The 23,163-nt window shown below is 57.8% G+C and overlaps 1 protein-coding gene across 3 annotated transcripts; it reads left to right on the forward strand.

Moving 5' to 3' along the window:
• The first annotated feature begins 1,120 nt into the window (after positions 1 to 1,120).
• FRMD8 (FERM domain containing 8) lies at positions 1,121 to 22,160 on the forward strand. 3 transcript variants are annotated; one of them, XM_081099823.1, is made up of 11 exons: positions 1,121 to 1,278; positions 1,572 to 1,653; positions 4,619 to 4,786; positions 7,744 to 7,845; positions 8,110 to 8,168; positions 8,282 to 8,448; positions 9,332 to 9,556; positions 10,807 to 10,930; positions 11,699 to 11,842; positions 18,761 to 18,965; positions 20,484 to 22,160. In XM_081099823.1, exons 2-11 carry the CDS (start codon positions 1,572 to 1,574, stop codon positions 20,600 to 20,602), a joined length of 1,395 nt encoding a protein of 464 aa, XP_080955949.1. In that variant the 5' UTR covers positions 1,121 to 1,278; the 3' UTR covers positions 20,603 to 22,160. The 3 variants fall into 3 exon arrangements, with proteins under 3 accessions (XP_080955949.1, XP_080955951.1, XP_080955950.1); XM_081099825.1 differs by lacking the exons at positions 18,761 to 18,965; positions 20,484 to 22,160 and adding an exon at positions 14,638 to 14,997; XM_081099824.1 differs by lacking the exons at positions 18,761 to 18,965; positions 20,484 to 22,160 and adding an exon at positions 14,785 to 14,997.
• The last annotated feature ends 1,003 nt before the right edge of the window (positions 22,161 to 23,163 follow it).

Below are 23,163 nucleotides of genomic sequence, written 5' to 3' on the forward strand. Positions count from 1 at the left end.
CTCTCCCCTGCTAGCCGGCCCGCAGGCAGTGAGCGCTCAGCTGCACCGAGCTGTTGCTCACTTTGCGCCAGCAGGTTAGGGAGGCCGCCGAGCCGGCCCGGGCGGAGGGTCAGAGCTGAGAACCAGGACGGAGATGCCGGCTCCCACTGCGCCCGCTTCTCCAGCTCACATCTGAGCGTCTCTGGGTCCTCGGCTCCTTCTGCAAAGGAGGGCATTGTAATGGGCTCGAGTGGGTCCTGAGAGCCGGCTAAGAGCTGTTCCAAATACCGAGGCAACGAGGCCCGAGCTAGGAGCTGGGGCTGCCCCTGATGCCAGGGAAGCAGGGCCTGGTGGCCACTCGTCCCCGCTCCGCAAACCCCGCTTGGTCTGCCGATCGCCACGTTCACTGTGGCCACTTGGAACAACCTCCTGTTCCTCTGGTCAGGAAGGCGCCCCATGGACCTGTTTTTCTCCCCGAGATCCACCCCTCAGGCGCACAAGCTGGCATTGCCAGGGCATGTTGGCGACGTGGCCCTGGGGACAGGCGGCTCACACCTGCTCGTCCAGCCCCAGCGCCTCTCCCGGCCTCGGGGAGGCCTCGCGGTCTCTGAGCCCGTGTCTAAGGCGGCAGGCGCGCAGGTGCCCGGCCTGGCATATAAGCGGCAGGTTCTTGGAGGGCATCCCCCTTTCACAGACGAGGAAACAGGCCCGGAGGCGAAGGGGCTTGACCAGGAGGAGTCAGGACAGGGGCGAAGTCTCCTGACCACAGCGAAGGGCCCGTCATCCCTCACGGGTGCTGCAGCACAGGCGGCTGCCTGGGTCACCTGCACCCAGCACCCATCACCCAGCACAGTGTGAACCCGCCGCGTCCCAGGAGGGGAACAGGCCCAGTCACTACGCCCAGATCCCCGATTGCCTGGAACCTCCCACACCTTGTTAGAGGCCATCGGTGTGGGGGCCACTCGGCCTTGGTCACAGGGGTTCGCAGCGCGGCCATCCCAGGGTGTGACCCAGGCTTGCCAGGCCTGCGCATGCGCAGGACCGCGGGCGGCCGTGGACGCGCGGGCACCGGGTAGGGCGCGTGCGTGGCGGCCCCGGGCTCCCATTGGCTCCCGCGGGCCGGGGGGCGGGGCTTGCAGCGCGGCGCTTCCTCTGCCCGGGCTTCCGCGTCGCAGCCCGGGAGCTGGAGCCCGAGGCGGGGAGTCGGAGTCCTGGCGGGCGGCCGAGCCGAACCGGAGCTGGGGGTCGGAGTCCAGGCAGCAGCCGGGGCGGAGGCGGCTGGCACTGCGTCCCTGCGAGGTGAGAGCGCTGCGACGCCCGTCCCCGCCCCCGCCCCGAGGTCGCGCGGTGCCCTCCCTGCCTGGGCTGCGGGCGAGCCGGGCTTCCACCCTCTGCTGCCCGCCAGGGCCCGACCCTCCCACCAGCCCCGACCTGGCGTTGGCTGAGGACCCGCGTCCGCACCCCTCTCCTCTGCGCACAGCGCCTCCAGCCGCCGGTGTTCACTGTCGCAGATCCGCCCGGGACCCCTTCCTTCCTCAGCGAGAGCCCCAACCCGGACCCCCAGTGACTGCCCTTTCTCGTTCCCCCCGCAGATGGACGGGACAGACGGCAGTGCCGGGCCCGGCCCCGCCGAGCGGTCCCATCGAAGCAGTGTGTCCTCCGTGGGAGCCCGAGGTGGGTTCCTGTCCCCGTCTCCCCGCTGTCCCCTTCTAGGGCCCCAGCCCGGAGGGGTGGCCCTGGCTCCTCATCTGCTCCATTAAAGAGAATCTGTGTTCATTAACAAATAAGATACGTTGAGGTGTGGAAAAGTGACCCAAGTCTATCCGAGGTCCTGGGTACTGTTACTAGGCTACAAGTTGGTTACTCTTTTTTTTAAATATATTTTTATTGATTTCAGAGAGGAAGGGGGAGCAAGAGAGATAGAAACATCAATGATGAGAATCATTGATCGTCTGCCTCCTGCACGCCCCCCATCGTGGGTGAGCCCACAACCTGGGCATGTGCCCTTGACTGGAATCAAACCCGGACCGTTCAGTCCAGCAGCCGACAGGCCGACGTTCTAGTCACTGAGCCAAACCAGCTCGGGCTGGGTACTCTTTTTTAAACAAAATTTTAAATTGATTTTTAGAAAGAGAGAGACATTGATTTGTTGTTCCACTTATTGATGCATTCATTGTATGTGCCCTTACTGGAATCAAACCCACAACCGTGGCGTATCAGGATGACACTAACCAACTGTGCTCCTTGGCCAGGTCCGGTACTTTTCTGGAATCTCCCTTTCCTCCTTTGTAAAATGAGCTTGTTACGCGTAGCTGTGAAATTCAAGTCTTATGAATGAAAAGTGACACGGTCACTTTCTTTGTTGGATTTCTTTCACACAAACACCCTTTTGAAAGCAGGGGTCATTATTTTCATCTTATAGGAAGGAAACTGGGCCCTGGAGAGGTTGTGTCACAGGATACCAGAGCCTTCGGTGACTTGGTTTTCCCTGCCTGAGAGTGGGTCTGAAACTCAGCCTCCTGGAGATTATTTTATGATTCCCCAAGAAAGTAAAGGGTGTCCCAAAATTCATGCAAGAATGTTGATAGAAAACACAAGTTTATAATGAAAAATTGTAAATTTTTTATTGATTCATAAAGTATACAGTATAGGAGTATGTATGGAATAGCATATCGGGTAAATGGATTATCAAGTCGCGATAGCGAGCACCATTAACTGTTATTGCCTGAGCAGCCGCATTTTCGAAGAAGAATGGTACGATGATGCCTCCAGCCCAAAATCCGCAACAAACAGTGACATGTTGTGGATGCATTTGTTTCTCAACAATCACTCGTGGATTTTCTGAACCCCAAATGCGACAATTTTGTTGATTAACCAGGCCATCAAGATGAAAATGAGCCTCATCGCTGAAGATGATTTTGTTCGAAAAATCAGCATCCACTTGTTGTTGTTCCATAATCCATTCAGCGAACTCTCTTCGCTGTGCGTGGTCAGTAGGCTTCAGTTATTGAGTCAATTGAACTTTGTAAGCAGGAAGATGCAGATCTTTTGTGAGAATACGCTGTAGAGAGCTTCTCGAAATGTCCAATTCTTGACCACGGTGCCGAATTGATGTCCCTGGACTCTCAGCTACACTCTCACGAGCTGCTTCGATGTTTTGTGTTGAACGACTTGTTGAAGGACGGCCAGGGTGTTTAAGATCACTAATAATCCAGTCTCCCTAAATGTTTTAATTAATCTCTTCACAGTTGATGAAGTTAAATCACTATCCCGACCATATTTTGCACGAAAGTTGCGAACTGTAGCTGCCAAACCTTCATTATTTTTAAAATATTGCTCAACAATGACAACGCGTTGTTCTTTCGTGTAGCACTCCATTTTTAACAACCCTGAACTGTCAGCTGTCATGCTACCTTTTTTTTTCGTTGGCAACACTTTACGGCACAAATGGCGTAAAATTCAAATCTTGCGTGAATTTTGGGACACCCTTTAGCTGCTGCCTCCAGGGTGGCTCGGTGGTTGAGCATTGACCTATGAACCAGAAGGTCACAGTTCCCATTCCTGGTCAGGGCACATGCGGGGGTTTCGGGCTTGATCCCCAGTAGGGGGCGTGCAGGAGGCAGCGGATCTATGATTCTCATCATCGATGTTTCTATCTTTCCCTCTCCCTTCCTCTCTGAAATCAATAAAAATACTTTTTTTTTTAAAAGAAAGTAGCTGTTGGGGAACAGACTGGGGATCTAAAAAGCACCTTCCCTTGTATTAATGATAAGCTACGCCCTCACCTTTCACAGGCTTCAACTCCACTCTTTGATTCACAGCCACTCTTTGAGGGAGGGGTCTTAGCCCAGCTTTACGGGTGAGGCAGCCTAACTCACACTGACCTGCCGAAGTCAGCCAGCTAGCCAGGAGCCGGCCGAGGACTTGAACCGGAATATACTGGCCTCCACGCTCAGTGCTCCTTCAGGGCAGCTGCGGTTCCAGGGATGGGGGTTTGCATCTGGCTGCTCTTCCAAGGGTCTCCCTGTGGCTCTGGGCTCCAAATAGGAATCCCAGAGGCTGTCACAGGGAAGGCTCAACTTGTCCTTCCCCTGGCCTATCCTGAAAGCCATGGTATTGCGTTCTGAGGCTTGAAGAGTTCAAAGGGAGCTGAGCCCTGGGTCTTGCTTTGCCCTGGACTGGCCTTGAATCCTCAGTTCCCATCTTAGCCTGGGCCAGAGAGAGACAGCAACTTGCCCTGGGATAATAGTGGGTCCCCAGCTCTCCCCCTCCCAACCTGATACACCAACTGCTGTAAATCTGATGGATTAAGCCCATCTGCCTCCATCCCCACCGATGTTCTCCTTCATGGAGGAAGCACAGAACAGCCCTTGGGGCTGCCAGGGGAGTGTGTGTGTGGCCAGCCCTAATTTGAACCTTCGGGGGTTAGGGACCAGTCCCTGGGGCAGAGTTGCTGGGTTTCTGGGTGGTTTGAGCATCTTGAATAAATCCTAACAGAATTCTTCACAGGGTCCTTTGGAGACTGTCTCTGGAGTGTAGCCTAGGTCACCCAAGGGTGTGGAGTGGGGGCTCCAGCCCCAGTGGGACATGCCTGTGCCTGAGCACTGGCCCAGCTGACCCTGCCTGGCTTCCACTGCAGCAGCTGACGTGCTGGTGTATCTGGCGGATGACACTGTGGTGCCCCTGGCAGTGGAGAACCTGCCATCCCTCAGTGCCCACGAGCTGCACCGCGCCATCCGGGAGGTCCTGCAGCTCCCGGACATTGCCCTGGAGATCTTCGCGCTCTGGCTGGTGTCCCCTCTGCTGGGTAAGGCTTGGCCATGAGAAGTCCAGGCGGGAAGGTTGGAAGGTTACTGATCAGCTTCCAGAACCTGTGGCCACTTTTCATCAGGGAAAGGCGGGACTTGTGTGGGTCCTGGAGCTGTCTGTCCACCCTTTTGAGGGCCCAGAGCCCTGAGAGGATGCCTGGCTCCTCTGCCCCCACCTCCTTTCTGCTGGTGGCAGAGGAGGGGCTGAGCTGCTCGCAGCCTCAGCAGTCTGGAGCCTGGGGCAGGAGGAGTAGGGCTAGGAGACAGGGAGGGGAGTGGTCTGCACGCCCCGAGCACATGGTCTGTGCCGCCACCTGAGCTGGCATTTCGTGAGCAGAGTTTCACCTTATCCTCCTGGCCCAGATTGAGGTTTCAGGTGGTGGGACCAGCGAGAGGTAGGACCAAGGTCAGAACAGAAGCCTGGGTGGCCCACAGCTGACCTCTTTGAACTGCGTCTGCTCTTGAGGGCAGGGAGGAGGGTGGTACCCAGCCCGGGCAGCTGCCACCGCTGACGATGAGATGTTCCCTGAGCATGGGGAAGGCAGGATGAGTGGGAGCTGACTTCGGTTTCTGGCCTGTGACCACCAGTGTCCTGCCCTTTCAGGCTGAGGTTCCCAGGGCGGGGATGGCATGGGATTGAGGGCAGTGGCTCCCCAGACGCTCAGGCCTGGGAGGAGGGGCTGGGGGTTCCCTGGGGCCTCTGAATAGGGCCTCCAGCCTCCGGGCTTGGACAGGGGGAGGGCCGGGGGAAGGAAGCACCCCAGCTGGAGCCAGGGCCAGGCATGTTTTCTGAGCTTAAACTTTCTCTTTCCTTATAGAGGAATAGGGACAAGAAGGGGTGACTGGTGGGGGTTGGTGGGGGGGACACATATGTAATACCTTAATCAATAAAGAAAAAAAGAAGGGGGTGACTGATCCCTGGGGTCCCTAGTGGTTGGGGTTTATGCCTCTCCCCTGGCGGGGGTCAGCTAGCCTGGTGGGAAAGTGGGTGCCTGTCCCCCCCCCCCCACCCTGCCCAGCCGTTGGAGCTTCCTGCCCAGCTGCTGCTCTCGCCCACCTCTTCCTGCTGACCAGTCTCCTCCGGCCGCTCCCCCCCAGCCCAGCTGCCCCTCCGTCGCCCTCCGTGCTCCTGGCCGGGACTGCGGGCCCCTGGGCTGGTGTTTTTGTAAAGCTGGGGGTGGTGGTTCCCATGGCCGGCCCTGCCTCGGGCTCCTGTCCCTACAGCTGGACACGGCTTGTTCCTTCCTCCCACTTCCTCTGCCCCCTCCCTCCTCATCACATTCCTGCTCCCCCTCATGGACGTGAATGGACCGCCTGTGTGGCCCTGCGGCCTGGTCGCCCTGGGGCCCTGCCTCGCAGGAGGAGGGTGGCCAGAGGCCCCCGCAGGAAGTCAGTGCCCACTTTGTTCCCTCGCTGGGCTGAGGGGGACCGAAAGGCCACTTGAGCTTTGACTCGGCCCTCAGAACCTTTGCCCCACCCCCTCCCCACCCCCAGAGCGGGTGAGCTCACGGATGCCCAGGGCTGTGAGGCAGGGAGGGGGCGCCGTAGGCCAAAGCTGCTCTTCCTGTGAGCTGGATGTTTGGAAGGGTTTGGCCTTCTCAATGCCGTTGTCACTCTACATGGAACAGCGCTCCAGGGACCGTGTGTCTGTCTGGGTGACAGTTTCCAGGCAGAAAGGCCCCATCTGGAAATGTGTCGGACCCTGGGGTCAGCAGAGTCCTGTTCTGAGAATGGAAGTTCTCTGAGCTGCAGGGGCTGGGAGTTTAAGGCTGGTCAGGGCTGGGCCATAGGCAGAAGGAAGCACCCTTGCCTCAGGTCCACTCCTCCAGTGTGTCCACGTTCGCAGCTGGTCATTCGTCTCACCAGTGAGTGCAGAGCCCACCCCTCGTTCTGGGCAGCCGTCTAGATGCTGGGATTACAGTGGGAGCAGGATCGGAGGTGTCCCTGCTCCCAGGGAACCTGCAGTCTAAAGTGTGGGGTCCTAGCCAGTTTGGCTTAGTGAATAGAGCGTCGGCCTGTGGACTGAGGGTCCCAGGTTCGATTCCGGTCAAGGCCACATGCCCTGGTTGTGGGCTCGATCCCCAGTAGGGGGTGTGCAGGAGGCAGTTGATCAGTGATTCTCTTTCATCATTGATGTTTCTATCTCTTCCCTTTCCCTTCCTCTCTGAAATCAATAAAAATATATTTAAATAAATAAATAAATAAATAAATAAAAATGTGGCGCAGGAGGCTCAGTGGGCAGAGCTCTGTTCTAGTTCAGCCACTAACTCTGATGGCCTTGGGCAGGCCCCATCCCTCTGGACTTCAGTGAGTCCAGATCGAGCTGGGAATGTTCAAGTGATTGACGGAGGCCTGAGTGGGAGAGGGAGCGAGAGAAGGGGATGAGGGGAGCTGGGCGGCCTGGCATCGTGGGCACGGAGGCCAGGAGTGTGCAGGTCAGAAGGTCAGCTGGAGCTCCCCGGGGAGAGGCTGGAGGTGGGGGCTGTGGGGGAGACCAGGCTCTGCCAGGGCCAGGGGAGGGCAGCCCCTGGATTCTCAGTTACCAGCTTCGGGCTCTGCTTCCTAATGGCAGTGCCCGGTCCATCTGCACTGCCACCCACACCTGCCCTCGGCGCAGCCTCGGCTCGGCCTACCCAGGCAGTGGTAGAGAACAGTCAAGGGCTGCCTCTGCTGTATGACTTTGCACAAGCAACCTAACCGCTCTGAGCCTCACTTTCTCTCTGGATGCAATGAGGATGGGGCATTGCAGAGCATACCCCTAAATGGTTCTGGACTTTTAGTACCTGCTCTGTTGACATTGACCGCGACTCCATCATGTTGCGGAGGGGCGGGTGGCAATTGCGCTTGCGTGTGGGGCGGGCGGCAGTTGCGTGTGAGCTTGCGTGTGCCCGGGCCGTGCGCTCGCTGTCCCGCCGCCCTGGCAGAGGCTGCACGGTCGCTTCCCTCTCGCCTGCAGAGGTGCAGCTGAAGCCCAAGCACCAGCCCTACAAGCTGGGCCGCCAGTGGCCAGAACTGCTGCTGCGCTTCACCGACGCCCCGGACGACGATGTGGCCACAGGTGAGCGTGCTCCCGGCCCCGCCTCAGGGCCACCTGGGTTGAAGCACCGGCTCCCAGGCCCCTCAGCCTCTCCTGGCAGCGGAGCCCGGGGACCTGAGGGGAGCCCAGGAGAGGAGGGGCTGGAGGTCAGCGAGCTTGTCGAGATCAGCCACCCCCCCACTCTGCACAGCCCTCAGGCTTCCTCAGTCGTGGCTGGAGAGCCGGGGGGTCGGGGACGGGCCAGTCGGGAGAGGGCTGGGCAGTGACCCCAGCCTCTCCCCCCAGACGAGCCTTCCCTGCAGTTCCGAAGGAACGTGTTTTTCCCAAAGCGGCGGGAGCTCCAGGTGAGGCCGCGAACCCCAGGCAGGTCTGGTGCCCTGTGTCTAGCCTCCCCTTGTCCCTGCATCCCTGGACACGGGTGCCCTGACCTAGCTGAGCAGCCCCCCCTGCCGCACAGATCCACGACGAGGAGGTCCTGCGGCTGCTCTACGAGGAGGCCAAGGGCAATGTGCTGGCGGCGCGGTACCCCTGCGACGTGGAGGACTGCGAGGCCCTGGGCGCCCTGGTGTGCCGCGTGCAGCTCGGGCCCTTCCAGCCCGGCCAGCCCACGGCCTGCACCTTGAGGTGAAGGCCAGCGTGGCCTGGGGCCGGGGTGCCGGGTGGGAGGGTTCGCCCCAGAATCCTGCTTACAGTTGGTCTTAGGTCTTGCAGGGTCCTGGCGTCAGGAGGCCTCAGCCTGAGGGCTGGCCCTGACACCAGCTGGGTGACCCCTCCTCACGCCGCCCTGCGGCCGGGCCTCTCCCCCCTCCCGCCCCCATGGCTGGGCTGTGGTCCTCCGGAAGCCCCAGCAGAGACCCTCCCCTCCTCATCAGAAACGACAGCTGCAGGGATGTTTGTTTGACACATGCCAGTGCCCTTCCGTGGGTGCAGACACCAGCGTCCTTAGGTTAGGGGTGGGAAGCCGAGGCTTGGCGAGGGCGCTCAGCGCGCAGACACCGAGGCCAGACACCAAGTGTGGCTTACGCAGAGCCACCAGTGTGCGGCCTGGAATCGGCCTGCAGTCGCTGGGCTGCCCGGGGTGGAGGGACACAGTCACGCCCAGATTCCTTCCTCCTCTGTGAGTAAGTGCAAATGCGCTTTCTTTCACGCACCTGCACCCATGGATTGTAGGTTGGTGTCTTCTTACATCCCTCTTTGGCAGAATAAAACATTGGTAGCTCTGGGTCACTTGTACCATTTTTGGTTGTGAAAGTTCCACTAGTTCAGGAATCCAATCTTCCTTACTCACGACCCAGACGTTGTGTGGAACCCTCCAGCCCAGCCTGGTTCTGGGGCGGGCCTGGTTTGAGCTCTTCATCTCCTGACTTTTCCTTCAGGCCTCCCGCCCGTCAGGTGTGCTGTTGAGATGGCAGCAGTGGGATCCCTTGGCGGTTCGTGTCTGCCCTCCCCTCCATGGGCACGTCAGCCCCGGAGCTTCATGCTGAGCCTCATCTTCCTTCCTCCACAGGGAGAGGCTGGACTCCTTCCTCCCCGCCCACCTGTGTAAGCGAGGCCACGGGCTCTTCGCTGCCCTCCGGGGCCGTGGGGCCAGGGCTGGGACCAGCGAGCAGGGCCTGCTCAGCGCCTACCGCCAGGTGAAGGAAGCTGTCAGCAGCGACAGCGAGTGCGAGGCGTCGCTGAGGACCCACTACCAGGCCTACCTCACCAAGTGCCACGAGCTTCCCTACTACGGGTGAGCACCGTCCCGGCAGCCACAGCCCGGGCCTCCTCTGGCCCGAGACGCTCGCTGGACACCCAGGTGGCTGTTCCGAGTTTCTGGGTCTGGAGTTTGGTAGTAACTGGGGAGTCATCAGCACGTGGATGGTGTTTGAAATCGGGACCAAAGGGACGGTCAAGGAGGTGAGTGGACGGAAGGAGGACCCAGCCAGCAAGGCGGGAGGGACTCTGCAAGCCAAGCAAAGGGCGGTGTCCAGGACCAGCCTCCCGTGCTGCTGCTTCAGGGTCAAGTTCGACACGTCCTGTGTGGCTGACAGTGGTCCTTGGCCCCAGCATCGTGGAGGAGGCGGCGGGGAGAGTGAGTGTAGCCAGCTTCCCCAAGGAGCCGTGCTGTGGAATGAGCAGCGTGTGCGTGCGGTGGGGACAAAGTTTTTAATTCAGTGACAGGAAGTGTGTGCTGATACGGTGGCCCAGTAGAGTGAAAACTTGAGGGTGGTGAGTGGCCCCTCCTCTGGTTGCTTCAGTTTCCCCCGCCCTCGGCCAGGCCTGTGAGGTCTCCCAGGCATGAGACTGCGGGGCTGACAAAGGCTGCGCTCAGTAACTGCAGGTGGTGAGCGCTTGTCTTCAGTGCCGCCCACGGTGCCAGTGCCGGCAGTCACAGAGGTGGGACTACCAGGACTCTGGCTTCGCCAAGGGCAAGCGGGGAGGGCCAGGGCAGCCACGGGCGCGGAGAGGACACGGCGGGCAGGAGGGAGAGGCTGGCAGCTCAGTGGGTGGCACCCCAAGGCCACTCACCCTTTCCCCTTCTCCGGGTCAAGCCCCGAAGCTGCTTCCCTGGGCAGTTCCTGCCCCTCGTGGGCCCCAAGCAGGTGCAGCCTTGACCCCTCTCTGCTGCTGAAGGGGTGGGGGCTCTCCCAGCCCTGACCCGGCCTGGCCACCTCCAGCAGCCTCAGCCCTGGTCCTCGGGCTCCTGGCGGCTCCCTTAACATCACCTGCTCTGTCCACTCCTGGATTCATGCTCTGCCCTCTGCCTGTGGTGCCCCTTCTGTGTGCCGCTCAGTTCCACCTCCTGCCTGCTCACCTCCCGTCCTGCACACCGGCTCCGATGCCACCACCTCCAAGCCTTCTTCCTCCCCTGGGGCGCGTTTCCCTTTAGCCTTCAGTCACCGAAGGGCCTGGCCAGAGCACTCGCTGGCGGAGGAACCACGCGCTGAGCCGCCTGCTTGGTGCTGGAGGGGCAGGCTGACCCCAGCTCCCCTCCCCCAGGTGTGCCTTCTTCCACGGCGAGGTCGACAAGCCAGCGCAGAGCTTTTTGCACCGGGGCGGACGGAAGCCGGTGACTGTAGCCATCAGTCTGGAGGGTGTGCATGTCATCGACAACAGGGAGAAGGTACCTCCGGCTCCTCTGCGGTGGGACCTGGGGTCTCAGTGGCGAGGAGGGGAGTGGGGTCCTTACCCAGGCCTCCAGGTTTCCCTGGGCCTGTGGTTGGCCCTGGGGCAGGGTGGGTGGCCGTCCGAGAGGACCCCTCCCTCCCTCAGATGTCCCTGGGCTTCACTGTCGTCCAGCGGGCTTTCCTGGGTCTGCCCTGGGTCAGCCCGGTGTGCGGGGCCGTGGCTGCCCAGGCAGGGAGGCTGCAGCTGGGACGAGGCCTCTGACGGGAGGGACTCTGTCAGGCCTGGCTGTTCCACCCTCCAATGGCGGGCGACCAGCTGCTGGTTTTCCAGAAATGCCCACGACCAGGAGCCCTCCTGGGCGGTCCGAGTCCTGCTCTCACCTGCATTGGCTGCCTGTGGAGAAGGGGGTGTTGGCAGCCGCCCTGTGGGCAGCTTCTCTACACCTGCACAGGAGCCCCTCCGCAGCCAGCAGAGCAGTTCGGCCACCTCTGGGCCTCCCTCCCCCTCGCCTCTTCCCCCACGTGACTGCCCTGCTGGGCTTGGCCCACGGGAGCCGCACTGTGGTCAGGGTGTCACCCGCCCTGGACCCGCCCCCTCCAGGGTCTGAGGGAAGCAGGGACCCCTCTCCCTGGAGAAACTCACGAATTCAGACTCAGCCTTAGCGTTAAACAGCCAGGAGTCCCCTTCTGGTGGCGCCGAGGCAGGTGGGGCAGGGAGCAGACCTCTGCCCAGGGGTCCACGCTCTGCCTCTCCCGCGGACCAGCACGTCCTGCTGGGCCTGCGTTTCCAGGAACTGTCTTGGGACCACACGTCCCCCGAGGAGGAGGAGTCTGTCCTGTGGCTGGAGTTCGATGGCAGCAATGAGGGCACCCCCGTCAACAAGCTGCTCAAGATCTACTCCAAGCAGGTAGTGGGGTGGCCTGCACTGGGGGTGGGGCCGGGGGAGGCTCGGGTCAAGGGGTCCCAGCCTATGGGAGACTCCAGGCTGGCAAGGAGGTGAGAGGGCCGCTGAGGTCCAGGGGACCAGGGCGCTGGCTTCTACTGGCCTGGAGCCACCCTCGCGAGTTAGCTGGGCCTGGTCTGGAGTGTCACACACACCGGTGGCGGCTGTGTGTTGAGGGCTTCCCAGTGCTGTGCGACCACCCCCGCCAACTCCCTCTGTCCTTGGGCCCCTGAGGGTTGGCTGCTCTGAGATGAGGGGCAGACACAGAAAGGTCAGGGCCCTCTGCACCTGTAGCACCTTCATCTACTGTCCAGTTCATTCAGCACCGTCATCCACCTCACCCCCAACCAGCCCCCTCCCCTCTTCCGGGAGAGCTGCCCTCCCACAGGGCCCGTCAGGATGGTGTTCCTCTTCCCTGTCCTCTCAGCCCCTCTGCAGGTAACAGCGCCCAGGGACTGTCCCTGAAAGCACACATCCCACAGCCGCCTGCCGCGCCTGGGGCCCCTAGACCCTGCAGGCTTTCCACTCTGAGTCTCCCTTCCCGTCCCTCAACCCTTTGCAGCCAACCTGCCCCCTGCCCTCCCCCTGCACCCTGCCCTCCCCCTGCTCCCTGCCCTCCCCCTGCACCCTGTCCTCCCCCTGCTCCCTGCCCTCCTCCTGCACCCTGTCCTCCCCCTGCACCCTGTCCTCCCCCTGCACCCTGTCCTCCCCCTGCTCCCTGCCCTCCTCCTGCCCCCTGCCCTCCCCCTGCTCCCTGCCCTCCCCCTGCTCCCTGCCCTCCCCCTGCACCCTGTCCTCCCCCTGCACCCTGCCCTCCCCCTGCTCCCTGCCCTCCCCCTGCACCCTGCCCTCCCCCTGCTCCCTGCCCCCTGCACTCTGCCCTCCCCCTGCACTCTGCCCTCCCCGTGCTCCCTGCCCTCCCCCTGCACTCTGCCCTCCCCCTGCTCCCTGCCCTCCCCCTGCACCCTGCCCTCCCCCTGCTCCCTGCCCTCCCCCTGCACTCTGTCCTTCCCTGCTCTAAGCCCAGCAGACTCAGCCTTGCCTGGGTGGTGCACAGGTGTCTGTCTTCCTTCTCTGTCTCAGCTTAACTCTGTGCTCCTGGAGACCCCTCTCCTGTCCCCTGCTGCAGCTCCCCGACCTCTGGCCTCCTGTCCCCTGCTGGCCCTCCTTTCCGGGGCCTCTCCAGGGACTTCTCTCCCTGCTTATGTCCAGGAGCTCTTCCCTCTCACGGCTTTGACCACTTCGCTACCCCATCTTTATGCTGATGACCGTAATTTTTACATTACTACTTCAGACCTCTTTTTTAAGTAAATATTGTATTGAATTATAATATACATACAGGAAAGTGCCCAAACCCTAAGTGTATAACTCAATAAATTTTCCCCAAACAAACCCATGTGCCACCTTTCAGATTAGGAAGTAGAGCCAGGACCCTAAGAGACCCCTCAAGCACCCTTCCAGCCCTTTCCGCCACTGAAGAAACACCCCCCAGTCCTGCCTTGTATCATGCCAGAGTCATTCTGTCTGTCTTGGAACCTTCTAGCAGTGGGTTCCCCCAGGGTGTTCCTGTGGCTGGTGTCTCGCTCAGCATTGAGTCTGTGAGCTTACCCTGGACTCCTCATTCTGTAGCTGATGGGCACTGGTTCTGGTTCGGGACTGTGGCAGGCAGTGCTGCCTGTCTGGGTCCACGGGAGTGCAGTGGCTGTGTCACAGTGGGCCGTGCTCAGCCTCTGTGGACACTGCCAGTTTCCAAAGCAGAGGCACCAGTCTGCACTCGCGGGGGTAGATGAGAGCTTGATAAAACAAGCTCCAACCCCTAGTGTTACCAGTCTGCGGGGGGGTTGGTTTTAAATTGTTATTGATTTAGAGAGTGAGGAAGGGGGAGAGGGAAAGAGAAAAACATTGATGTGAGAGCTAAACATTGATCAGCTATCTCCTGCACACGCCTTAACCGGGGATCGAACCATGACCCAGGTATATGCCCTGACCAGAAATTGAACTAGCCACCTTTCAGTGCACAGGGCAGCACCCAACTAACTGAGCCATATGGGCCGAGGCTAGCAGCCTTTTTGTTTTCATTTTAGCCGCTCTGGTGGGTGAGTAGTGGTATCTCCTTATAATTATTTTCTTTTGTTTTTTTATTCAACTTCATTGAGGCATAATTTACCATAAAATGCATCCATTTTAAGAGTGAGTTTTGACAACTACCACCACCACAGACAAGCTATGGAGCAGCTTATTTGCTGTTTATCTTCCTAGAGGTGAAATGCCTGTTCATATTTTTTTTAAGAGAAAGAGAGAGACAGACAGACAGACATTGCTTGGTTGCCTCCTGCACAAGCCCCGACTGTGGATTGAACCTGAAACCTGGGTATGTGCCCTGACCAGGAATTGAACCCGCCACCTTTCGGTGTGTGGGATGACACGCAGACCAACTGAGCGGCACCAGCCATTCACATCTTTTGCCCGTTTCTTATTGGCCTTATTTCTGTCACCCCCAAGCTCTTTATGGCTTCAGTTGGCATTCCCCACCGCCCCCGTGAGGGTGCTCAGCACCTTTTATATCTTCACTCATCATCTGGACAGACTCTCCGTTGAAATCTCTCACCAGTTTTCCTTTGGAGTTGCCTTTTTAAAATGGTTTTGTACATTCCTCTTCTGATTGCAGAGTTATCTCTTCCGCTATTTGACACCTCCCCTTAGCTATCCCTAGAGTTTTTCTTTCTCCAAAATGTCCTATAAATACATTTATCATACAGTGCCTACACATTCTACCCAAGAGAAACGAAGATGTTTCACAGAAAGACTTGTAGTGTTCAGAGCAGCTTCGTTTATAATAACCAAAGAATTGGAAACAACACAAATGTCCATCACCTGTGAATTGATGAAAATAAATTGTGGTACAGCCCTACAGTATCCACACTGTCTGCAGCCTTCTGAGCCTGGCCGCTCCCGAAGCGTCATGCTGTGAGATTCATCCCCATTGCGTTCCTTTCTGTTGTTGATTAGTACTGTGTGGACGTACTGCAGGTGAGCTCTTCACCCGTGGGAGGATGCTTGGGTTGTTTCTAGTTTGGGGGTTTTGTGAATAAAGGTGCTGTAAACATTTATGCACAGGCTTTTGTGGGGTCTTATGTCTTCATTTCTCTTCTGTAAACACGTGGGTGTGGATCGCTGGGTTATATGATAAACATGTGATTGGCTTTACTAGACACTATCAGACTATTTCCTAAGTGACTGTCCTATTTTGCGTTTCCACCAGTGTCTGAGGGTTCCAGACACTTGCGTCCTTGCTCAGCACTTAGTACTGTCAGTTTCATTTGCTTGTTTGCCATTCTCATTACTTTGTAATAGTGATGTGTCATTTATGTGGGGGTTGTGTGTGTGTGTGTGTGTGTTGTGAATCCTAACTAGGGATATTTTTCCATTGATTTTTAGAGAGAGTGGAAGGGAGGGAGGGAGACGCATTGTGGTTTTACTTTGCATTTTCCTAACGACTAATGATGTGATCATCTTTTCATGTATTTATTTGCTGTCCATACGTCTCTTTTGATGGAGTGTCTATTGAAATGATTTGTCCTTTGTTTATTGAGTTGTTTTCTTACTGAGTAGTGAGCTTGTTACATAGTCTGCATACCAGTCCCTTATCAGATGTGGGTTTTGCGAGAGTGTTCTTTCAGTCTGTGTCTTGACTTTCCGTTTTCCTAACAATGTCTTTTGCAGAGATGTTTTTAAGTCATCCAGGTCATTTATTTGTATTGTCTCCACTTATTGGTCTTTGATTTCTTCCACTAATATAGTTTTTGGCACATACATCTTGTACGTCTTCTATTAGATTTACCCCTATTTCTTTTTCTCTTTTTTCTTTTTGGTGCTATGCAGCTTTTTGAAACTGCATAGTAGGTGGTGTGTTTTAAACTTCAATAACTTCAATTTCTAGATATTCGTTGTGGTATATAGAAATGCAGTTGCTTCTGTTACCCACACGTCCTATGCCCTACAAGCTTGTTAAACTCACTCACTAGTTCTAGTAGCTTTTTGTAGATTTTCTCTGTTGACAGTTTTGTCGTCTGTGAGTAGGGACAGGGGTATCTGACTTCCCAATCTGCATGCCTCTTGCCTGGCCTGATGGCAGTCACTCAGGCCCCAGTAGAGTTGAGTCCCTGCGAGCAGACATCCTGAGTTGCTCCTCATCTTAAGAGCGTTCAGTCCCGCTCTCATACGTGTGCTGTTAGCTGTGGGTGTTTCATAGATGAACAGGAAGTGCCCTCTGTTCCTGGCTTGCTGCATTTTATCGTGAATGGATAGTAAATTGTGTTGAATGTGGCTGTTGTAATGGCTGTCGCCCTGAGCTCAGGAGCCTCACGCTGTGCTAGAGGAACTTGGAGGGCTTTCCTTTGTGCTGCAGCTCAGGGCCCTCTGTCCCGCCTGCCCAGCCCACTGCCCACTCCCTTGATGGGGAAAGGAGGCGGGTCTGGAGAACAGGACGCTGGCTCTTCCTTCTGGACCATGCAGGGTTTGGGCCCAGGGTGGGTTGTGTTGCTCCGAGAGGCTCGGGCTGCACTGTGGGTAGGCAGGTCTGGACCACACCTGTCACCAGGGGGCTACCCTGCTCCCCACAGTGGGTTCTGTTCTTGGGAGTCCCTGCTGTGTCTCACTGCCTACAGCTGTGCCTGGCACAAGGTGGGCCCCCAGTAAACGTGTAGCCTGACAGGGACACCCCCCACTGACAGCTTTCTGGCTGTGGATCTGTCAGCCCCTGACATCCCTGCCCTATGCCCAGACTGTGCTTACCGACATTTGAGCACTTTTCCTTTGATAACAACACTAGTGGCCTGGTGCATGGATTCGTGCACATTGAAAGGCAGTTAATTAGAAGAAATGTTTTAATATCGCTACTCGCCCTTTCTCTATAATAGAAGTGTCAACCAAATTCACGATCGACAATAACAGATCGAAACACACATGTGTGATTGGCGCCAGCGAGAGCTTTATATGTATTGTGCATGTGCTAATCAACTTAGCCTTTTATAGATATAGAATAAACTTGCTTAATTAGACCTGCTTTCTGACGTAGCTAAACATTTTGCAGTCCAGTGAAGCACCCCAACTTCTCTTTCAGATAATTGTCAGCAACACAGCAATAAATATCAACACGAAGCAGATTATTATTGTAGATCATGCAGGGAGAACAAAGGGTAAAATATTTAACTGCAGCAGTGTTTGACTATATTCTGCACAGTGAGAAAACCTGAAGTCATTTTCAAGGTCCATCAGTTCTTACTTCTTTTTAGTTGGGTCCAGTTTCTAAACTTTGTAAATCTCTGTTTTCCGGCTAATGAAAAGAAACTAGGATTCCACTGAGTCTCCTATCTACCTACTCCAGGGCTTCTGAGAGGATCAAATGAGATGAGGCACGGAAAACGCTTCAGAGGCATTTGGTTACAGTGTAAAATGTTTGCACCTGGTTATAAAACAAGTTGTGTTCCTGGGTTAAAGAAACTCCAAGGAGGCTAGTTGCTAGGAAGAGGAAGCCAGATGTTACTATGTGACATCACTACCTGGTGCCCACAGTGACCGTTCCCAGGCTGGGCTGGGCTGGGCCGTGGGCCACATTTTGCGCTGTGGGGTCTCGGCAGTGTTGGCTGTGATTTGGTGGCTGTCACTCCAGAGTGGTGGTGGGGCCTGTGTCCCACTTGGGGGAAGCTGAGTGTTGCTTGTCAGCGCCAGGTCCACAGTGCTGTTTCTTTGTAAATGGCCAGTGCACGTCACGGCAGCTCCTGCGCTGAGCGTCTGCCCCCTGGTGGTCAGTGTGCATCATAGTGACCCGTCGGACGGTTGGAGGGACACTTAGCATATTGGCCTTTTATATATATAGACTAGAGGCCTGGTGCATGAAAATTCATGCACTTGGCGGCGGGGGGGGGGGGGGTCCTTCAGCCCTGCCTGCGCTCTCTTGCAATCCGGGAGCCCTCAGGATGTCCCACTGATGGCTCCCCAGGGGAAGCGGCCTAAGCCGCAGTCTGGCCTCCCTCTGTGGGAGGTTACCAGCGGGCCAATTGCTGCCTTCACCAGTGGCCTCCCTCTGCAGGAGGTGACCGGCAGGGCAATCGGGATGAGCAGCTGGCCCCGCCCCCCAATTGCCCCTACGCCGCTGCTGGTCACCGCCGGGGTCCTTGCTGGCCCGCGATCGCCATCCCCTCCCTCTGCCCACTGGCACCCATCTTGGCTGGCCTGGTGCTGCCTGCTCGCTGGCCCTGCCCCCCACTGATCTGTCTTTCCACCATTCGGTTGATTTGCATATTAGCCTTTTATTGTATAGGATGTGTTGTTTCACATTTGTTGAGAAGGCTTCACTTTTGAAGAATGTGCTCAGAGGGAGCCACCCACCCCTCCCCTGTGACCTCACTGCAGCCTTCCTCCCCTCATGGGCCTGCAGGCTTTTCCCGGCCAACACACATGCAGTTCCTTCAGCCCAAAGGCCTGCCTGGCCCCGTCCTCCCCTCCGCATCTCATCTTCTCCATAGCAGCCGGCTTCTTTCCCCGCCTGCCCTGACCACTGCGGCCGCTGCCTTCCCGACCTGTGCCTCCGAAGTAGAATGTTCTCTTTCCCACCCACCTCCCAGACCTGGGACCCCTACTCATGCCCCAGGACGGACCCCTAACATCACCTCAGGTGGGACGCCTGCCCTGCCTGCAGGCCCACAGAGCTCCTGCCTCCACTGGCTTTCTTGTGTGAATGGTATTTGCTTCCTCACGTGCCTCCCCCACTAGAGAGAGGCAGGGACAGCCATCTGGCTCCTCTCGCTCTGCAGGGGCTGAAAGGCTGGGCCTGGCCCTGGCTCCCCCTCCAGTCCTCACGCTGGCCTCTCCCTTCCCCAGGCTGAACTGATGAGCAGCCTCATCGAGTACTGCATCGAGCTGAGCCAGGCCTCAGAGCCCACTGCCCCCCAGGAGGGCGCCTCCGGCCCCTCCTCCGCCCCCGGCTCCTTGCCACCTCCCACTCAGCGCCCCCAGCTACGCAGACAGGGCAGCGTGGTGTGCAGCCGGATCCAGCACCTCTCCACCATCGACTATGTGGAGGAGGGTGAGTGACCTCTTCGTGTACAAGTATGCAGGCCCCGGGGAGCTCGAGGGGAGGGCGGCCGGGAGCCTCTGGCTGAGAGGCGGGCTGGGTGTGAGCGTCACCGCTGAGCTCTGCGATCCTAACAGAGGCCTCTGGGGTCCTGGCGGTAAGAGTCCTGCTCTGCCCCTTCTCAGTGCTGCGTCCACAGACGTTCGCACAGGACTGTCCAGACGGGAAGACTAGGAACTCCCAGTGTCTGCAGTGGACAGGACCCTGTGGAAGGACTGGCGAAGTCTGCATTGCCACTCGCAGATGAGGTCGTCGTTTCTGCGCCCACACCTGGCGCGCGGGCACTGGGAGTTGCTAGGCTTTCACGTCTGGGAGGTGGTAAATCCAGGTGTTATTGTCCAGGGAGAGATGCGTGTGGGTTGCTGTTTGAATTCTAGTGAAGTTGGACCATTTTTATGTGCTTGATCATTTATGTTTTCTTTATGAATTACTGTTCACTTATATTGCCTGTTTTCCCTTTTTTTTGCTTGATTTTTAAAAATTAACATCTTCCATTAACATGGCATATATATTGTAATTGATGAACCAATATTGATATTGTAGTTTGTTTTTATTGATTTCAGAGAGGCAGGGAGAGGGGGAGAGAGGTAGAAACATCAATGATGAGAGAGAATCATTGATTGGCTGCCTCCTGCACACGCCACACTGGGGATCAAGCCTGCGACCCAGGCATGTGCCCTTGACTGGAATCGAACCCAGATCTTTCAGTCCAGTCCGCAGGCCGATGCTCTGTCCACTGAGCCAACCCAGCCAGGGCTGATTGTATTATTAACTGAAGTCCTTAGTGTAGCCTCATGTCTTCTATTTCATGAACCATCTGGACCCCACACTGCGCTCAGGTGTCAAGTGTATTGGGCTCCTCTTGGCTGTGACCGTTTCTGACTCCATTTGATGACCTTGGCAGCTGGGGGGGGGGGGGGGTCAGGGACATTGGAGGATCCCCTTCACTGGAGTTTGATGTTTTTCTCAGAATTAGGCTGGGCTTACGGCTTAGGGGGAGGAAGATCACAGAGGTGGAGTGCCTGCCGCATTTCTACCGCTTCCTGTCACAGGTTCCATAGCAGCATGACTTACGGCTGTTGGTGTTGACCTTGGCCACCTGCTTGAAATTGTGAACTTGTAAGAGTTCTTTTGCCTCGTTGAGGCTCACCTTCAGCCGCCCTGCAGGTGGCAGGTGCTTGGTTTCTTCGGTCTGTTCTTGAATAGGTTTTAGCAAAAGCTCCTCAGGTACCACGGCTGGCCCCGCATCCAACTCAAACACTGATTTGCCTCTGATTGGGGGCTGGTGACACGTCCACCCACCCATCCTGTCAGGTGGAAGAGTGGGGCTGGGGGAGTGAGGCCAGAAAGTTGGCAGATGTGAAAGTTGGCAGATGTGAAGCCCAAACCAGGCTTCCTGGGGGCTGGGCCCTCCCTGGGAAGCCCTCTCCGCAGTACGGTCCTCACTCCCGGGTCCTCACTCCCCGACAGGCGAGCAGATCAAGCCGGTGAAACCGAAGCGCACCACGTCCTTCTTCAGCCGGCAGCTCTCCCTGGGCCAGGGGAGCTACACCGTGGTGCAGCCCAGCGAGCGCCTGGAGCAGAGCTGAGGCCGTGGTGCCAGTGCCGGCAGGAGGAGGGCACAGGAGGGCAGGGCCAGGAGTGGCCCTCGAGTTGGGAAGAAGGCTGCCTCGAAGCGTGGAGCAGGGACTTCTGTGCTTGGGGTGGTGCCTGGGCTGTGCCCAGCTGGCTCAGGGATCCCCACGGTCCCTCTCCTGCCTGCCCTTCTGCACTGTGGGCCCCGCTGCCATCTCAGGACCATCTGATCAGCCCCAGTCTCCCCCTTTCACCCAGGGACTCACCTGTGTGCCCCTCTCAAGATGGACAGTGTCCCCTGCTCTGAAGCCCCCACTGGCGGCTCCCATGGCAGGAAGTCGAGGAATAGGGCTTGGGACCTGCAGGTCCAGTGTGTGTCTTTGGTCTATTCCCTGGACTTTGGTGACCACATCCCCGCATTTCATCGGTCGGCATTCCACGTATGCTGCCAGGCGGGCCGTCCCTGTCGGGGTGGGCCAGGGCCTCCAGAGCTGAACCATGGCAGGTGGCAGGAACGGGAGGAGAGGCCCGCACTCATGCCCTCCCTGGCTGGCTGGAACGAGGGAGCTGGCAGGGCCCAGCTCAGCAGGACCTCCCTCTGCCGTTCACTCAGGCCTCTCTGTGGGCAGCAGACACTGACCAGCAGGAAAGTGCCTCTTTGCTAGCTCTGGTGATGTCACTGCTGCAGGGGCTGTCCGGGACCAGCAGGCCCGCCGACCCCCACGCCCACCCCCACCCCCACTGGAGAAGCTCCCAATCCCCGGGGCTTCAGGTTTGTTTTGGCTTTTAGTTGTCTGCTTTGGTTCCTTGAAGCCTGTAAACTCTGGGGCAACTCAAGAGAACCCCACACCCTCAGAGCCCGGCCCCCCTCAGAGGTGACCATTGGGCCTGGCCCCGGGGACCGGCCATGCAGGAAGTCCCACCCCAGCAGCCGGTCTCTTTCTTGGGAACAAATGGCCAAGGTGAATGTGGCGCTGGGCACGGCCAGCCCAGGAGCTCCTCCCCGGCCCTGGGCTCCTCTGTGGGGGGCCTGGCTCAGCTTCCTGGGACTTTGCGCAGGGAAGAGGCGCCTGCTCAGCCAGCACAGGGCTCGCGTTGTCTCCCCTTCCTGGCGGGACGTGGGCGAGGAAATGCCAACCGCCTGTCTCCAGATGCCAGAGCCACCTCCTCCGTTGATGACGTTCGATACTCCAGGTGTGCGAGGTGGGCTTGCCTCGGGCAGCAGGGACTTCCTTATTTGTCATAATAAATAGATGCCCCAGCCTGGAGTCACTCACCTCTCCGGCTGCCCGCCGTCTGGCTCCCAGCCCTCTGGCCCTCTAGTCCCACACACTGTTTTGATGCCAAGTGAATTCTTATCTGATGGGCCCAGGGGGTGTGTGGGTGTGACAGGCGTGTGTGTACACAAATTACTTGTTTTTACTCCTGTCTTTCTCCTGTTTTCTAAGCATCCATTGTGTCTTAACCTTTTCTGCCTGTCCTTTGGACAAAGCCTTTTACTAAATGTCCTTTGAATATTCTGATTGTTTTGTACCATGTGACTTATTAATAATAAAATCCGTTTCCAGCAGCTTTGGTATTTATGATGTGAGTAATGCGAGTGTGCGATTACAGCCTGGGAGCTGATCACAGCTGCGTGTTGGCTTTTTATTAACTATGCGCCAAGGGATGCAGCCCTCGGGCTCCCTGCTGCACCCACGGAGCAGCCAGAGTGCAGTTTTCCAATCTTGGTGGTTGGCCAGAGTAAGAAGGTCCAAGAGAGGTTTGGGGGTCGTGGTGGGAACCAAGGCAGGAGCTCTGCAGGGAGGCAGGGAACAAGGAGTGACAGAGGCTGCTGGGCCTTTGTCCCTGTCCTGTGGCCCTGAGCCCCCTGTCACCAGGTGCCTCCTCACAGCCGGGGATGGGGCCCAGGGCAGTGTCTCGGGAGATGGCAGAGAACCCAGGAGGTTTGGGCAATTCTCAACCTTCCCTGAGGGCTCCCCATGCCCAGGGCCAGGGCAGAGGCAGTTTGTTTCCCACAGATCCTGTTGGGCAAGGACGGCGTCAGGCCGGCCCTCTGGAGCGCTGTGGACCCCACAGGAAGCTGCACAACAGGATAACCTGGCGTTGTTCCTGTGGGTGAGCATCGTCTGGAGGTTGGGGAAGTCCTGTGCCGGGAAAGCTGGGAAGAGAACGGGACTCATCTGAGAGGCTGCGCCTGCCGATGGCACAAACACCCCATCCTGGTGGTTCAAGGAGCACCATCGACCTGGGGCCTGGCAGGCCTGGAGCCCTTCCTCTACCCAGGCCCTCTGCCCTCTCCACTAGGTTAATTTCCTGTGGCTGCTGTAACCAGTGCCACAACCTTGGTGGCTCAAAACAGCACACTCACTGTCTCAGTCCTGGAGGTCAGAAGTCTGAAATGAACTCACTGGCTGAGATGAGGGTGTGGGCAGGGCTGCATTCCATGCTCTAGGCAAGAACCTGTTTACTGTTCCAGCTTCCAGAGGCCGCCTGTGCTCCTTGGCTCGTGGCCCCTCCCTCCATCTTCAAGCCGGGGAAGGAGACGGGGGTCCTCAGCCGGCACTCTGACTCC

This window comes from Myotis nattereri, assembly GCF_964212035.1.
Source record: "Myotis nattereri genome assembly, chromosome: 9".
In the NCBI taxonomy this organism is placed as follows: Eukaryota; Metazoa; Chordata; class Mammalia; order Chiroptera; family Vespertilionidae; genus Myotis; species Myotis nattereri.

Excerpts from the sequence above, each read along its gene's own strand:
- FRMD8 (XM_081099823.1), top strand. The coding sequence starts at position 1,572 with ATGGACGGGACAGACGGCAGTGCCGGGCCCGGCCCCGCCGAGCGGTCC. Across the intron at positions 8,169-8,281 it reads CAAAGCGGCGGGAGCTCCAG|ATCCACGACGAGGAGGTCCT; the intron begins GTGAGGCCGCGA and ends CCTGCCGCACAG. Across the intron at positions 11,843-18,760 it reads TCAAGATCTACTCCAAGCAG|GCTGAACTGATGAGCAGCCT; the intron begins GTAGTGGGGTGG and ends TCCCTTCCCCAG.